Here is an 18729-nt window from a genome sequence, read left to right as displayed (position 1 = left end):
CCCCAAGCTATTTGCTGAGAGGTATAGTGAGTATTTTGCAGACCTCACTTTTTGTCACAAAGTTTTGAAAATTGAAAAAAGAAAAAAAAAATTTTCTTGTCTTTCTTAATTTTCAAAAACAAATGAAAAGCTGCAAAATACTCACCATGCCTCTCAGATAATAGCTTGGGGTGTTGTTCTATCTTGGCATTTTATGGCCTTCCAAACTGTGATAGGTAGTGAGGAGTGAATCAAAAATTTACGCCCTTAGAAATCCTGAACGCGGTGATTGGTTTTCGGGGCCCCGTCTGCAGCTAGGCTCCCAAAAAGTCCCACACATGTGGTATCCCCGTACTCAGGAGAAGCAGCAAAATATATTTTGGGGTGTAATTCTACATATGCCCATGGCATGTTTGAGCAATATATCATTTAGTGTCAACTTTGTGCAAAAAAAAAAAAAATTGCCACTTTCCTGCAACTTGTGTCAAAATATAAAACATTCCATGGACTCAACATGCCTCTCAGCAAACAGCTTGGGGTGTCTACTTTCCAAAATGGGGTAATTTGGGGGGGAGTTTGTGCCATCTGGGCATTTTATGGCCTTCAAAACTGTGATAGGTAGTGAGGAGTGAAATCAAAACTTTACGCCCTTAGAAATCCTGAAGGCGGTGCTTGGTTTTCGGGGCCCCGTATGCGGCTAGGCTCCCAAAAAGTCCCACACATGTGGTATCCCTGTACTCAGGAGAATCAGCAGAATGTATTTTGGGGTGCAATTCCACATATGCCCATGGCCTGTGTGAGCAATATATCATTTAGTGACAACTTTGTGCAAAAAAAAAAAGTTTGTCATATTCCTGCAACTTGTGTCAAAATATAAAATATTCCATCGACTCAACATGCCTCTCAGCAAATAGCTTGGGGTGTCTACTTTCCAAAATGGGGTCATTTGGGGGGGTTTTGTGCCATCTTGGCATTTTATGGCCTTCAAAACTATGATAGGTAGTGAGGAGTGAAATCAAAAATTTACGCCCTTAGAAATCCTGAAGGCGATGCTTGGTTTTGGGGTCCCGTACACAGCTAGGCTCCCAAAAAGTCCCACACATGTGGTATCCCCGTACTCAGAAGAATCAGCAGAATGTATTTTGGGGTGTAATTCCACATATGCACATGGCATGTTTGAGCAATAGATCATTTAGTGAGAACTTTTTGTAAATTTTTTTGTCATTATTCAATCACTTGGGACAAAAAAATTAATATTCAATGGGCTCAACATGCCTCTCAGCAATTTCCTTGGGTGTCTACTTTCCAAAATGGGGTCATTTGGGGGGGTTTTGTACTGCCCTGCCATTTTAGCACCTCAAGAAATGACATAGGCAGTCATAAATTAAAGGCTGTGTAAATTCCTGAAAATGTACCCTAGTTTGTAGGCGCTATAACTTTTGCGCAAACCAATAAATATACGCTTATTGACATTTTTTTTACCAAAGACATGTGGCTGAATACATTTTGGCCTAAATGTATGACTAAAATTGAGTTTATTGGATTTTTTTTATAACAAAAAGTAGAAAATATCATTTTTTTTCAAAATTTTCGTTCTTTTTCCGTTTATAGCACAAAAAATAAAAATGGCAGAGGTGATCAAATACCATAAAAAGAAAGCTCCATTTGTGGGAAGAAAAGGACGCAAATTTAGTTTGGGTACAGCATTGCATGACCGCGCAATTAGCAGTTAAAGCGATGCAGTGCCAAATTGTAAAAAGTCAGATCAAAGGTCAGATTTGTGTAGTGCGCAACTAATGCCCTGTACACATGGTCGGACATTGAGCAGACATTCCGACAACAAAATCTATGGATTTTTTCCGAGGGATGTTGGCTGAAACTTGTCTTGCATACACATGGTCACACAAAGTTGTTGGAAAATTCGATCGTTCTGAATGCTGTGATGTAAAACACGTACGTCAGGACTATAAACAGGGCAGTAGCCAATAGCTTTCGTCTCTTAATTTATTCTGAGCATGCGTGGCACTTTGGGATTTGTGTACACACGATCAGAATTTCCGACAAGGGATTTTGTTGTCGGAAAATTTTATAGCAAGCTCTCAAACTTTGTGTGTCGGAAATTCCGTACATTTTCCGTGTGTACAGGGCATAATAGTTGTCTTGTGGACAGATTCTCCCACCTGAGCTGTGGATCTCTGCATCCCCTCAAGAGTTACCATGGGCCTCTTGGCTGCTTCTCCACTTATTTCTCTCCTTGCCCAGCCTGTCAGTTTAGGTGGACGGCCCTGTCTTGGTAGGTTCGCAGTTGTGCCATACTCTTTTCATTTTTGGATAATGGATTGAACAGTGCTCCGTAAGATGTTCAAAGCTTGGGATAGTTTCTTATAACCTAACACTGCTTTAAACTTCACAACTTTATCCCTGACCTGTCTGTTGTGTTCCTTGGCCTTCATAATGCTGTTTGCTCACCAAGGTTCTCTAACAAACCACTGAGGGCTTCACTGAACAGCTGTATTTATACTGAGATTAAATTACAGAGAGGTAGGCTCTATTTACTAATTAGGTGACTTCTAAAGGCAATTGATTCCACAAAATTTTAGTTAGGGGTATCAGAGTAAAGGGGGCTGAATACAAATGCACGCCATTACTTTTCAGATATTAATTTGTAAAAAAAAATTGAAAATCATTTACCATTTTCCTTCCACTTCACAATTATGTGGCACTTTGTGTTGGTCTATCACATAAAATCCCAATAAAATACATTTATGTTTTTGGTTGTAACATGTAAAAATATGGAACATTTCAAGGGGTATGAATACTTTTTCAAGGCACTGTACATGTCCTCTCTGACATTCTCTCTTGGGCTTCACAGCCCCTATCCCCCTTAATGTTCCATGCTTAACCCCAAACTTCACAAACTGAGTCTATCATTGCCAATCCCACAGTTTGTCAGATTCCCAAAAAACAGGGATATATCTCCAAAACCTGCCACTCACATCCACCTGTAAAAAGCACATCACATCTTTATATATACAAGTGAACTATACCTTGGGCATCCACTGTCTGCTTCATCCAAATGATACATTAAACTGTTTTCCATTGTCGATAATATACCACCATAATCATCATATAGATTCTATAAAATATAAATTAATTTTGTATTGATGACATAGAATTAATTAATAAGAATATATATTTATACCTAAATAGCTATGCAAGCAGAAATCAACAGGAAATAGTAAAAATTACCATAAATAAGAGCATATAAGAGGTTAATAGTGTTTTAGTAAAAAATCAGTATGGCCAGTGAGTACATGTACAGTTTAAAGCAGTGGTCTCCAAACTGTGGCCTGGGGGCCAGATGTGGCCCTTTGTTTGCTTTTATTCGGCCCTTGGGGCACTTTTTCATCCACTGATACCAACAGTGGGCCATAATTTCCCCCACTGAAACCAATGAAGGGGCACAATCCTTCCCAATGACACCAATGATGGAATTTAAAGGATGGTTTAAAGTATAAACACTGCATTTGTACCACTTAACTTTCTATGGTTGGGTTACCTATCTTTCAACTGGATTATAGGCTCAAATGTAATAGAAAATGGAATACAATAAAATATATTACTGCTATCAAAACGCAAAGGGAAAAGAGTAAAAGCAATGTCATTTAACCACATGCCGACCAGCCGCTGCAGTTGTACTGCGACAGAATGGCACGGCTGGGCGAAACGACATTAGGTAACGTTGCTTCGCCCTGTGACCACTAGGGGGCGCGTGCACGCCACCAGAGGAGCGCGCGCACACCCCCCGCTCGCCCCCGAGGCGATGCGAGTGCCCGGCGGTCTCGATCACCGCCAGGCTCCCGCGATCGCTCGTGGCACACGGAGAACCAGGATCAGTTTCTGGTTCTCTGAGGGGAGAACTGACAGATCCTCTGTTCATACAGAGTATGAACAGAGGATCTGTTAGTTTCCCTGCACAGTCCACATCCCCCTTCAGTTAGAACACACAATAGGACACACATTAACCCCTTCACTACCCCCTAGTGTTAACCCCTTCACTGCCAGTGACATTTTTACAGTAATCAATGCATTTTTAATCTCACTGATCGCTGTATTCATGCCAATGGTCCCAAAAATGTGTCAAAATTGTCCGACGTGTCCGCCACAATGTCGCAGTCACGATAAAAATCACTGATCGCCACCATTACTAGTAAAAAAAAAATTATTAATAAAAATGCCATAAAACTATCCCCTATTTTGTAGACACTATATCTTTTGTGCAAACAACTCAATATACGCTTATTGTGATTTTTTTTTTTACCAAAAATATGTAGAAGAATACGTATCAGCCTAAACTGAGGGAAAAAAATGTTTTTCTATATATTTTTTGGGGATATTTATTATAGCAAAATGTGAAAAGTAATGCGTTTTTTTCAAAATTGTTGCTCTTTTTTTGTTTATAGCGCAAAAAATAAAAACCGCAGAGGTGATCAAATACCACCAAAAGAAAGCTCTATTTGTGGGGGAAAAAGGACGTTGATTTTGTTTGGGAGCCACGTCGCACGACCGCGCAATTGTCAGTTAAAGTGACGCAGTGCCGAATCGCAAAAAGTGCTCTGGTCTTTGGCCAGCCAAATGGTCCTGGGCTGAAGTAGTTAATTAGCACATATTTAGAGTTATTAGTGCAGAGTTCACTTTAAAATACTTTTGAATAGAGACTTGCTCATTTTTACAAGCTTGCTCTTTCCATGTTTTATTCATGTATTAAATGCAGAGATTTGTAGATTAGCTGCTAGACACCGGGAAGGTTAGCAACAATGATTCTGTTTACAAAAGTAAATGAATTGATGTAACCCATGCTAAAGTGCTCCACAAACCAAGTCTTGAATTTAAATTTAACAGCAGCACTCACCGGTATTTCAACACATAAGGTATATCTTAATAAAATAAATAAAAATTGGGTTGCGCTATCACTTTAAATAATATAAACCCAATTGTAATAATGACAAACAATTCCAAATAAATAAACACATGAAACTAAGCTCCTCTCAAATCAATAGGTCTGTAATCGTTTTGAAAATCCCAAGTGCATAAGTCAATGAAAATAATTCTTCTCATAACATGAACACCACTGTGTACCAGCCACCAAAGATCCACACAGCCACTTACCAGTGAGTTAGACCCCAATAACAAACAGGTCTAAGGCAGGTCATAGACAGTGCAAATTTCTTTCCTGCAACTGAAAGAAATTTGCACAGTTCCCCTATCAACACAGTATTGACAGGGGAATCCTGGGGGCCGGGAGCGGGCGGGGGAAGCCGTCCCCACTGGGAGAAGGCAGTGAATATTGCTAGTAGCTATAGTAGCCGCTAACGATAAGCACAAGTGAATCCAGCAGGCTGGTTGTACCCAAGTTGATAGATCAGTCAACTTGGTACATTCAGCCTGCCCACACACAGTTCGAATCTAGGCTGATTCAGCAGGAACCGGCTGAGAACTGTCTATTGCCGGCTTAACAGTTGCTTCCTGGTTTCTGGCCTAGGCCAAAATGACGTCATCCCATGAGTCTTCCTGTGATTTTTTTTTTCTTTCATCTGGAGAAGGAGCTTTCTCAGCTGAAAAACTGAATAAAGGATTGGGACTTTAAATTAAACATGTACAATAAAATAAATAATAATTCGTATCAAATTTATTCCATATAAAAAAATAAATAAACAAGACACACAGCACTATGAGTCTTATGATGCATTTCATATATATACATATAGAGTCAATACATATATGTACACACATATCAACCACGAAACGCGTCGAGCTACTGATGCTGTACCCATGCATCGTTCATTCACAGCAACATCTAGATATGTGCAACATTGTGCCTATCTATGGCCAGACTAGATACTTACTTTTTATCTTGTTATTATCCGTTTTATAAGTTACTTATATTGTACTATCATGTGACATTGTGCCTATGCATGTAAAAACGGATGATTGTTCGTCTGATAATCTTATTGTGTGCACTAAGCTTTAGAAAGTATAACCATTGTGCAGTTCAGCAAAGCAAGAAGCAGAACGTTAGTATGTAATATTAAACAAAATACTAGTAATGTACACACATTATACACACACACTAATATTTCTTTGAAACTATATGTATATGACCACAGGACAGTTATTTACATCATACAGTACTATGCAAAAATTTTAGGCACGTGTGAAAAATTATAGAAAGTGAGGATGTTTTCAAAAATAATGAAATAAAGCAATATCTTCACCTTGTCCCCACCTGCTTTAACCCTGTAAAGCCCACAACACCACGCCACAAGCACTGGCGCAGGCTTTTCAGGTCATGTTCCAGAGCAATACTGCCTGCCGAACATGAGCCTGTGAGCAACCCCATCCAGCTGCCTTTGCAACTTAAAGGGAATGGTTAAGGGTGGTAAAAACACAGCTCAGCCACTTATTTTTTTAGTGTCCCACAACCACAAGTGGCCCCTCCCCCCTGCTAAATGCCTCCATAGCAAGTTGCTTGATATGCACTTGTGCGTGCTCGCACTCGAGTCACCTCTGTGTGTCTGAGACACACAGAGCTCTGCTTGGCCCCAACCCCCGCTCCCTCCTCACTGGCTGTGATTGACATCTGTGGGAGCCAATGGCTCCCACTGCTGTGTCTCAACCAATGAAGAGGCAGAGACACGGGAGAGCTCTGCTCCTGTGGACATCGCTAGATCGGGTTTAGGTGAGTATTAGTGGGGGCTGAGGGGGGAGCTGCACACTGAAGGTATGCAAAGAAACCTTCAGCCTGTAGAACCACTTTAAGGTTTCTGCAGGCATATGGTCCAGCACGTGATTAAACAATTATTCCAGATCAATGGTAATGATCAACAAGATTACATGTGGGATAAAATACCTTCATTAAATCAAACAGAGTAAGCTGAGTACGTGGAATGAAACTTGGCATGGAAAATCCATTGTCTACTAACAATTTAAGGTCAATGAAGGCAGTTCAGTCTTAACATCCTACACAATTGCATGACTGAGCACAGCAAAAACCATTATGGTCAGACTGCATCAACAGGATCTCTCACAGGCTGAAATTTCAAGGAAGATTGGTGTTTCCCAGGGCTGTTTTTTCCACTGGGCATGCTGGGCAGTTGCCCGGGGGCCCCACTTGTCTGGAGGGCCCCATGCAGGGCCGGTCCTCAGTGCTGCAATCTGCTGCTTAAGTTCACTATCTGCACTGGTTTCTCACTTGCTAGGATCGCCGGCCGCCCGGCGTCTAGCTAGCAACCAGTGACGTCAGTCAGAGGCCGCGGCCGCCCCAGCATTCATAGCGCGCCACGGCCACCCAAGCTGCTAGTGAACAAGCTCCGCCCACCTCTGCCATGTTCTTCATGCAGCGCGGAGAGGGAGCGGAGCGGAAAGACGGCCCTTGATAGCTGGTGCTGCCTTGCTGCTGTGAGTGACACACTGTACTGCACCAGACCGGCAGCCTCAAGTAAGTCTAACACTGTCTACTTAAGTAAGTTCAAGTTGTGCATCAAAAACAGCCACTGTCTGTGCCCCTCAAAAGCTGCCACTGTGCCCATTAAAGCTGCCACTGTGCCCAAACAGCCACTGTGCCCATCAAACACAGCCACTGTGCCCATCAAACACAGCCACTGTGTCCAAAGCTGCCACAGTACCCATCAAACCCAGCCACTGTACCCATCAAAGCTGCCACTGTGCCCATCAAAAGCTGCCACTGTGCCCATCAAACGCAGCCACTGCGCCCATCAAACGCAGCCACTGCGCACATCAAAAGCTGCCACTGTGCCCATCAAAAGCTGCTACTGTGCCCATCAAACACAGCCACTGTGCCCATCAAACACAGCCAATGTGCCCATCAAAGCTGCCACTGTGCCCATCAAATGCAGCCACTGTGCCTATCAAACGCAGCCACTGTGCCCATCAAAGCTGCCACTGTGCCCATCAAAAGCTGCAACTGTGCCCATCAAACGCAGCCAATGTGCCCATCAAAAGCTGCCACTGTGCCCATCAAATACAGCCACTGTGCCCATCAAATGCTGCCACTGTGCCCATCAAACGCTGCCACTGTGCCTATCAAATGCTGCCACTGTGCCCATTAAACTCGTGTTATATTGTCCAAACGTTGTGTTAATGTTTAAACACTGAATTTGATGGAAGTACCAATAAATATAGCCTTATTGATAATTTGCATTTTTATTCTCGTACGTGATTGTGTAGACAGGGCCCCAGTGCACTGTATTGCCCGGGGGCCTATAATGCTCTTAAGATGGCCCTGGTGTTTCCAGATGTGCTGGCCATGCTCTTCTGCAGAAGCACAAAGAAACAGGCAATATGGGGACTATAAATGCAGTGACTGACCAAGAAAGTTGAGGGGGGTTTTTTTGGTTTATTTTTGCACGCTGGCTGTTAAGTGTGCTGGTAAATTTTCTGTTGTTTATGATGTGCAAAGCCCTTCCATCTTACTGTATAATCTAGTTAAAGATTGGGGTATTTACCATTTATCTGTACAGATTGTTTGCTGGATTTGGTGTGGGGACAAATTGGATGCCTTCAGCTGCCCTTGTGCTCTTGCTAGGCTTACAGTGTGTCCCTGTGCCTTTAACCACTTCAGCCCCGGAAGGATTTCCCCCTTTCCTGACCAGGCCAATTCTTGCGATACAGCATGGCGTTGCTTTAACTGACAATTTGCCCGGTCGTGCGACGTTGTACCCAAACAAAGTTTTTTGTCCTTTTTTCCCCACAAATAGAGTTTTCTTCTGGTGGTATTTGATCACCTCTGAGGTTTTTATTTTTTACGCTATAAACAAAAAAAGAGCGACAATTTTGAAAAAAACACAATATTTTAAAGTTTTTGCTATAATAAATATCCCAATTTAAAAAAAAAAAAAAAAAAAAAAAAAAAAAATTTCCTCAGTTTAGGCCAATATGTATTCTTCTACATATTTTTGGTTAAAAAAATTGCAATAAGCGTATATTGATCGGTTTGCTTTAAAATATAGAGTTAGAACTGCAGTATACAGAGGTGCCTTGGCGAGGCAGTGCAGTTTTCATATATATTTGCAAATATGTGCAAATAAACCCTCTGTTTTTAATGTGAATTGTGTAAGGCTCGGTTTACATATATGCGAATTGGATGCGTTTTGAACTACATCCGATTTGCATAACATTTGACCCAGACTGGGTTTCAATGGGGCCGGTTTACATATATGCATGTTGGTTGCGATGCAAATTTTAAAAGGGGTCCGGTTCAGTGTCAAATTCGCACCTGAACCACTGATTGGAAACCGTACCGTACTCTGAACCAAAAATTGACCTGCATACAGTGCCTTGAAGAAGTATTCATACCCATTTAAATTTTCCACATTTTGTCATGTCACAACCAAAAATGTAAATTTATTTTATTGGGATTTTATGTGATAGACCAACGCAAAGTGGCACATAATTGTGAAGTGGAAGGAAAATGATAAATGGTTTTCAACATTTTTTACATATAAATATCTGAAAAGTGTGGCCTGCATTTGTATTCAGCCCCCTCTGAGTCAATACTTTGTAGAACCATCTTTCACTGCAATTACAGCTGCAAGTCTTTTTGGGGATGTCTCTACCAGCTTTGCATATCTAGAGAGTGACATTTTTGCCCATTCTTCTTTGCAAAATAGCTCAAGCTCTATCAGATTGGAGAGCGTGAACAGCAATTTTCAAGTCTTGCCACAGATTCTCAATTGGATTTAGGTCTGGACTTTGACTGGGCCATTCTAACACATGAATATGCTTTGATCTAATCCATTCCATTGTAACTCTGGTTGTATATTTAGGGTCGTTGTCTTACTGGAAGGCGAACCCTTGCCCTTTATTCTTAGATTGGCTTAGGCTTTCTTCTAAGATTGCCCTGTGTTTGGCTCAATCCATCTCCCCATTAACTCTGACCAGCTTCCCTTTCCATGCTGAAGAAAAGCATCCCCACAACATGATGCTGCCACCACAATGTTTCATGGTGGGGATGGTGTGTTCAGGGTGATGTGCAGTGTTAGTTTTCTGGCACAGATAGCGTTTTGCTTTTAGGCCAAAAAGTTCAATTTTTGCCTCATCTGACCAGAGCACCTTCTTCTACATGTTTGCTGTGTCCCCCACTTGGCTTTTCGGGAAATGCAAACGGGACTTCTTATGGCTTTCTTCTAACAATGCCACTCTTCCATAAAGGCCAGATTTGTGGAGTGCACGACTAATTATTGTCCTGTGGACAGATTCTCCCACCTGAGCTGTGGATCACTGCAGCTCCTCCAGAGTTACCATGGGCCTCTTGACTGCTTCTCTGATTAATGCTCTACTTGCCCGGCCTGTCAGTTTAGATGGGCGGCCATGTCTTGTTAGGTTTGCAGTTGTGCCATACTCTTTCCCATTTCAGGTGATGGATTGAACAGTGCTCCATGAGATGTTCAAAGCTTGGGATAGTTTTTTATAACCTAACCCTGCTTTAAACTTCTCCACAACTTTATCCCTGACCTGTCTGGTGTGTTCCTTGGCCTTCATGATGGTGTTTGTTCATTAAGGTTCTCTAACAAACCTGAGGGCTTCACAGAACAGCTGTATTTATACTGAGATTAAATTAAACACAGGTGGACGTTTTCTACTAATTAGGTGACTTCTAAAGGCAATTGGTTCCACTAGATTTTAGTTAGGGGTATGAGAGTAAAAGGGGCTGACTACAAAGCACACCACACTTTTTCAGATATTTATTTGTAAAAAAATGTTTTAAATCATTTATAATTTTCCTTCCACTTCACAATTATGTGCCACTTTGTGTTGGTCTATCACATAAAATCCCAATAAAATACATTTCCGTTTTTGGTTGTAACATGACAAAATGTGGAAAATATAAAGGGGTGTGAATACTTTTTCAAGGCACTGTATGCAAGTCCGTTTTTAGTTCAGAGTTTTTCAAGGCACTGTAAATGTGAACCCAGCCTGACAGTGTGAGGCCCTGCCACTGGGAAAATGGTTGGACAAAGGGAAAAGGGTTTGCACGTGTGCAGAATCTTGGACTCCAAAGTATTGATTTTGAGCTCAGAAAATGGAATACTCACTTTTCAGTAATTTTCTTTTCCTGGTGCCTTTCATGGCAGCATACGCATGGTTGGTTGCTTCGCCCCCGCCAACCCACAGGACCATAATAACTCTATGAAAGAGAGTGATGCCCCCACACCCAAATTCTCATAACTAGACTCAAACCAGCCACAAGGATAAGAACGAGGGAGGGAAATATGCTGTCATGGATAGTCACCAGGAAAGGAAATGTAAGTATTCCATTTTCCTTCATGGCAGCATATGCATGGTAAATAGCTCGCTACCAAGGAGGGAATGCTGATGGAAGACAAAATATTAATTGACTGTCACAAAACTGCAAGGTCTTCCTCCCAAAATCCCGGGAAGTAACACTAGCTGGATCTAGGCTGTAGTGAGCCATAATCAAGGAAAAAGAGGACCAGCTTGCTTCCTTGCAGATTATTTCTGGGGAGACCTTTGCCAAGGCTGCCCAAGATGATGAAATCCCTCTAGTCCAGTGCACATTCACTTCCTGAGGAACAGGAAGCCCTCTAACCAGTAAGCCCTGTGTATAATCTGCATAATCCATTCAGCTATTGTGAGTTTCGGTGCTGCTTTGCATCTGTATCTGACAGGGGATATAGCTTTTGGAAACGGTTGAATGGTGCCAGTCTCTTGCTGACCTTCTCCATTTCTTCCAGAACAACATCCTTGATCTCTTCCATCAAGGGGAAAGTTAAATCCTCTTTAAGATGGAGAAAGTATGGAGGCAGGGAGGCGTAGCTCTCTTTTAGAGAGTTCTTATGGTTCTGTGGTTTGGCGGAACAACCCACCATGTGCATGCTACCATGAAGGCACCAGGAAAACTGTTTTTACAGCTTAACCTGGATTTTGGTATCCCTGGATTTGGCTCCGTAGTTTGGAGATTTTGAAGTGCCTTGAGAGAGAAGAAATTTCCAACCCAGTGTCCAGGTTTTGTTGAAGACCAGCAGGGTGTTTGTGGAGGTGCACACAGCCTTTATGAAAGGACTGAGAGCTACAGCAAGGAGAGAGGTGGGCTCCGATTTTGGAGACAGGGCTTCACCATAGGAGACAGCTATGAGCCGGTATCACTGTGTGCTGCAGTGTGCATTGAAGGGGAGCTGTGTGCATTAAGGAAGATCAATGCGCGTTGACGGGCTTAAAGCTATTTGCATTGAAGTGCAGATGGTTTGAGGGACCAATTAATGAGAGCAGAAGTACTACTGAAGAGAGAGCCAGGTAGCTTGCTATTTTGTTACCTGTTTATGTTGCGTGCAACCGAAACCCCTGCATGGTCAAGTTTGTGGATCTGTTTTAATAAAAGTGGGTTACCAGGCCCTTAAAACACAGTTTGGACAGGCACAGACTTCACTGAAAAACGCACCTACCACTGAGCTAACCAACCCCTCACAATTATAAAACAGGGTCAATTTGGTTGTTTTTTTTGCAAGCTAGCTGGTAAGTGTGCTGGGAAATTGTTTGTTATTTGTGATAAGGAAGTTTAGTGGAGCAAATAAAAGACATATCATGCTGACTGTCCTTAGCAATCAAAAGATTTCCAGTGGCACAATCAGCTCATATAGCCCGAAGAGTGTTGAAGTATGAGTATCTGTCTGCAGGCAACAGTGAAGCATGGTGGAAATTCCTTGCAGGTTTGGGGCTGCATTTCTGCACAGGAAGTTGGAGATTTGGACAGAATCATTGCTTTCCTCAATACTGAATTGTACAAATACTTATCCATCATTAATTTTGCAGCAGGGAAATTACACCAAATGTAGAGCCAGTCATAAAGAACTATGTTCAGTGAAAAGTCCTGGAGGAGATGGTATACTGTAGCTTTCACAGAGACCTGATTTTAACATCATTGAGTGTGTCTGGGATTACATGAAGAGTCCGAGGCAACAGAGACGGCCTAAATCCATGGAAGAATGTTAATGTTTGGAACAATTTACCTGCTGAGTTCCTTAACCACCTGTTGACCGCAATACGTATATATACTGTACATTGTGGTTTGCAAGTGGTTTACCGGGATTATAGCTGAAGCTATCAGCCATAACACCAGTATTGTTTTTGTTCAGCAGTGGCTGTCTTTCATTTGCTCGTGAACCGCTGGAATGCTTTCGGAAGCTTCCTGGTTTTACTCAGGTTAACGTTTCCGCCCAAGAAATGATCCGACGGTTCCGCCAGCTGGCTACACAGGCGATCAAAGAGTAGATCCGCTTTGATCACCTCTATGGCCTCGGAGGACCGAAACAACGTCAGGACCTCACTTTTGGTCCAGGGCGAAAGTAAACAATTCCTTTTTTTTAAAAGCAAAAAATCAAAAATGTTTTTTTTTTTGATCTTTTGCTTTAAAAAGGTCAAGAAGAGATTTGGGATGTTTTTGATACGTACACACATATGTTGAATTTAAATTGAAATGAACGTTAATACCTTTTACTCAGTCTGGATACATGCCACATTAATCCCATTAAAGGGGTTGTAAACCCTCATGTTTTTTCACCTTAATGCATCCTATGCATTAAGGTGAAAAAACACCTGGCAGTGACTGGGCTTCCCAGCCCCCCCGTTTTACTTACCTGAGCTCTGGAATTTCACCCAGCAGGGACGTGCTCTTCCTCTGCCCAGGGTTCTTGGCTCTTGATTTGATAGATTGATAGCAGTGCAGCCATTGGCTCCCACTGCTGTCAATCAAATCCAATGACGCCAGGGGGCGGGGCCAAGTCCGGCATTCGTGTCTATGGACGCAAATGCCGGACTCGGGAGCGCGCCTGCAAGGGAACCCCATCGGGACAGTGCACAGTGGAGGTAAGTATGATATGTTTGTTATTTAAAAAAAAAAAAACGAGCCTTTACAATCACTTTAAGTACCCAATTTTTAGGGAGGGGTCCCCCCCCCCCCCCATTGCTTGTGCATGTTTACATTCCTTGTAATAGGGAAAAAAAAGGTTGATGTAAAAATAAAAAATAAAATAAATAATAAAAAAAAATTAATTTTAAGTGCCCCTATCCCTCCGTGCTCACGTGCAAAAGCGAACACATACGTAAGTCACGCATGCATATGTAAATGGTGTTCGAATGTGAGGTATCGCCGCAAATGTTAGAGCGAAAGCAATAATTCTAGCGCTAGACCTCTTCTATAACTTTAAACAGGTAACCTTTAAAGGCATTTAAAACTTTGCCTATGGAGGTTTTTAAGTACTGTAGTTTGTCGCCTTTCCACGAGCATGCACAATTTTAAAGTGTGACATGTTCAGCATCCATTTACTCAGCTTAACATCATCTATTTCTATTACACAAAAAAATTGGGGTATACAGTTGTGCTCATAAGTTTACATACCCTGGCAGAATTTATGATTTCTTTGCCATTTTTCAGAGAATATGAATGATAAACCAAAAACGTTTCTTTCACTCATGGTTAATGTTTTGCTGAAGCCATTTATTATCAATCAACTGTGTTTAAATCATAATGGCAACATAAACTACCCAAATTACCCTGATCAAAAGTTTACACACCCCAGTTCTTAATACTGCGTATTGCCCTCTTTAACATCAATGACAGCTTGAAGTCTTTTGTGGTATTGTGGATGAGGCTCTTTATCTTCTCAGATAGTTAAGCTGCCCATTCCACTTGGCAAAAAGCCTTGAGTTCCTGTAAATTCTTGGGCTGTCTTGCATAAACTGCACGTTTGTGATCTGCCCAGGGTGGCTCAATGATATTTAGGTCAGGAGACTGAGATGGCCACTCCAGAACCTTCACTTTATTCTGCTGTAGCCAATGACAGGTTGACTTGGCCTTGTGTTTTGGATCATTGTCGTGTTGTAATGTCCAAGTACATCCCATGCGCAGCTTCCTGGCTGATAAATGCAAATGTTCCTCCAGTATTTTTTTGATAACATACTGCATTCATCTTGCCAACAATTTTGACCAAATTTCCTGGTCCTTTGTAGCTCACATATCCCCAAAACATCAGCGATCCACCTCCATACCTTTCATCATAGGTCTTGTTGACTCCTCTCCAGATGTTGTATTTATGATTGTGGCCGAGAAAATTGAGTACTGTCCGTGATACTTTTTTTATTTGCACTAACATACAATTTTTCAGGACAAGCTTTCGGGGTATGTCCCCTTCTTCAAGGTCCAAGCAGTACTGATTCACAAATTTTTAAGCAGAATGTTAAAGAAGAGAAAAAAAAAAAGAAAGAGAAAACCAAACACATACAAATCAATGGTAATAAAGATAGCAGCAGAGTTAGTGAGATAAGACAGAGGGAGAGCTAGGGGGGAATGCAGGGGGGGGGGGGGATACTAATCACAGAGCGGTCGTAAAACTTAATCAAGTATGATTGTGGCCAAAAAGTTTTAATTAAGTTTTGGTCTCATCACTCCAAATGACTTTGTGCCAGAAGGTTTGAGGCTTGTCTCTGTGTTGTTTGGCGTATTGTAAGCTGGATACTTTGTAGTATTTGCGTAGTAATGGCTTTCTTCTGATGACTCGACCATCCAGCCCATCTTTCTTCAAGCGCCTCCTTATTGTGCATCTTGAAACAGCCACACCACATCTTTTCAGAGAGTCCTGTTTTTCGCCTCAAGCTATTTGTGGGTTTTTCTTTGCATCCCGAACAATTTTCCTGGCAGTCGTGGCTGAAAATTTAGTTGGTCTACCTGACCGTGGTTTGGTTTCAACAGAACCCCTCATTTTCCACTTTTTGATTAGAATTTGAACACTGCTGATTGGCATTCTCACTTCCTTGGATATATTTTTATATCCCTTTACTGTTTTATACAGTTCAACTACCTTTTCCCATAGATCCTTTGACAATTCTTTTGCTTTCCCCATGACTCAGAATCCACAAACGTCAGTGCAGCACTGAATGAAAGATGCAAGGGTCTGTCAGGAGTCCAGAAATGCATTGACCTTTTTTACACACACACACTAATTACAAAAAGATCACAGATGAGGATGGTTACATGTAATAGCCATTCAAACCCCTTTGTGTCAACTTGTGTGCATGTTATCAGGCCAAAATCACCAGGGTATGTAAACTTTTGATCAGGGTCATTTGGGTAGTTTCTGTTACCATTATGATTTAAAAAGAGTAAACACAGTTGATTGATAATAAATGGCTTCAGCCAAACACTAACCATGAGTGAAAGAAATGTTTTTGTGTTATCATTCATATTCTCTAAAAAATGGCCAAGAAATCATAAAATCCGCCAGGATATGTAAACGTATCAGCACAACTGTATATTGTGTTTATTTTTCTTTAATTCATTAAAAATTGTTTAAAAAAACGCTGTGCAAATACCATGTGACATAAAAAAAATTGCAACGATCGCCATTTTATTCCCTAGGGTCTCTGCTAAAAACACTATATATAGTGTTTGGGGGTTATAAGTAGTTTTCTAGAAGCACACTACAGTCCATTTAACATGGTTTCCTATGGATCATGTTCACGTCTGTGCATTTTATGAAAAGGGCCAGGGGCTTTTTTCAGTTTTTTTGGTTCCATAGGCAATGGATCAAAAATGTGTATTGCAAAATGAAAAAGGCAACTGGAATATGCAAACTGTAACCTGCATAGGTGTGAACCAGGCCTTAAACTTGTAAACAAAAAGTGCCAGAAAAGGCATGGTCTTTAAGTGGTTAAAAATATTAATAATGTTTTTAAGGCAACAGGTGGGCACACCAAATATTGATTTGATACAGTAGCAGAAGGAAGAAATCCCCATAGTAACAGTTTTATTTGATATTTGTGCAGGAATCATAAGCTCCTGAAACATCCTCCTGTATCTTATTGGTATTACAGGACTTGTGACAAAAATGTTAATGCTAATCTGTGACCTGCTCCTTGGCAAGATGTCATGGTTGTTATGAATATATACTTTTGTAATGTTTTACGTCTTGCATGCAAAATAATTATAGCATTCTGGTTCTAGTAGGTAATACTTTGCACTTTCCTCTATAGCAGGCAAACAGAAGATATAAAAAGGAATAAATTAACTCACCGTGATGGAATTTTATGTTCTGCAGTAAAGTAATTCTGTAATCTTTCCCCCACATATATTATACTGCACTAGTACAAGCATTAAAAAGTGCAATGTTATGTTTGTCTGTCTTACATTAAGAATCTGTCTCTAGGAGAAACGCCCCACCCACCTACGTGAGAAGATTAAAGAAAACTCAGTGAAGCTTTTATCTTGCACAATTAAACACTGAAGAGGGTGAGCGATTACAGAAGCAAGGATGTAAATATTTGCCTACTGACAACATGATTTTTTTTACATGGAAACAGTCAATAAGAATAAAGGAATTACCATAGCAACACATTCTTTGGATGTTTTGCTGCTGTGTGCAGGCACCATAATCACATTTCTTATATTTCCAGGGTCAGCCACAGGTTTTTAAGATTTGCCCCTAGAAAGTTATTTCCTTGCTTTTCAAAACTTGACAACTGTACTATAAAATCACTTTTGGCATTTAGGAGCAGAAGCAAAACATATAATATACAGTATCTCACAAAAGTGAGTACACCCCTCACATTTTTGTAAATGTTTTATTATATCTTTTCATGTGACAACACTGAAGAAATGACACTTTGCTACAATGTAAAGTAGTGAGTGTACAGCTTGTATAACAGTGTAAATTTGCTGTCCTCTCAAAATACCTCAACACGCAGCCATTAATGTCTAAACCCCTGGCAACAAAAGTGAGTACACCCCTAAGTGAAAATGTCCAAATTGGGCCCAATTAACCATTTTTCCTCCCAATGTCATGTGACTCGTTAGTGCTATAAGGTCTCAGGTGTGAATGGGGAGCAGGTGTGTTAAATTTGGTGTTATCGCTCTCACTCTCTCATACTGGTCACTGGAAGTTCAACATGACACCTCATGGCAAAGAACTCTCTGAGGATCTGAAAAAAAGAATTGTTGCTCTACATAAAAGATGGCCTAGGCCATAAGAAGATTGCCAAGACCCTGAAACTGAGCTGCAGCACAGTGGCCAAGACCATACAGCGTTTTAACAGGACAGGTTCCACTCAGAACAGGCCTCTCCATGGTCGAAATTGAGTGCATGTGCTCAGCGTCATATCCAGAGGTTGTCTTTGGAAAATAGACGTATGAGTGCTGCCAGCATTGCTGCAGAGGTTGAAGGGGTGGGGCATCAGCCTGTCAGTGCTCATACCATACACCACACACTGCATCAAATTGGTCTGCATGGCTGTCATCCCAGAAGGAAGCCTCTTCTAAAGATGATCCACAAGAAATGCCTGCAACCGGTTTGCTGAAGACAAGGATTACTGGAACCATGGGCATTATTCCAACATGATAATGACCTCAAACACACCTCCAAGACAACCACTGCCTTGCTAAAGAAGCTGAGAGTAAAGATAATGGACTGACCAAGCATGTCTCCAGACCTAAACCCTATTGAGCATCTGTGGGGCATCCTCAAACAGAGGGTGGAGGAGCTCAAGGTCTCTAACATCCACCAGCTCTGTGATATCATCATGGAGGGGTGGAAGAGGACTCCAGTGGCAACCTGTGAAGCTCTGGTGAACTCCATGCCCGAGAGGGTTAAGGCAGTGCTGGAAAATAATAGTGGCCACACAAAAAATTGACACTTTGGGCCCAATTTGGACATTTTCCCTTAA

At 41.4% G+C, this 18729-nt stretch overlaps 1 protein-coding gene across 3 annotated transcripts in view; it reads right to left on the bottom strand.

The window, feature by feature from the left end:
• Nucleotides 1-17219, bottom strand: part of LOC141107625 (uncharacterized) — a 105343-nt gene extending 88124 nt beyond the window's left edge. For 2 of the 3 annotated variants that reach the window (XM_073598502.1, XM_073598495.1), the window contains exons 1-2: nt 17084-17219; nt 3027-3115 (exon numbers count right to left, since the gene is read on the bottom strand). In XM_073598502.1, coding sequence (XP_073454603.1) covers nt 3027-3079 — 53 coding nt within the window. In that variant the 5' untranslated portion in view covers nt 3080-3115; nt 17084-17219. Of the gene's footprint in view, nt 1-3026; nt 3116-17083 lie in introns of those variants that run through there. The other variant, XM_073598509.1, reaches the window with a different exon arrangement.
• Nucleotides 17220-18729: the final 1510 nt, after the last annotated feature.

Source organism: Aquarana catesbeiana, linkage group LG01, assembly GCF_042186555.1.
Source record: "Aquarana catesbeiana isolate 2022-GZ linkage group LG01, ASM4218655v1, whole genome shotgun sequence".
NCBI lineage: Eukaryota > Metazoa > Chordata > Amphibia > Anura > Ranidae > Aquarana > Aquarana catesbeiana.
The sequence above is the reverse complement of the archived record's forward strand: the minus strand, read 5'-3'. Positions and strand labels throughout refer to the sequence as shown.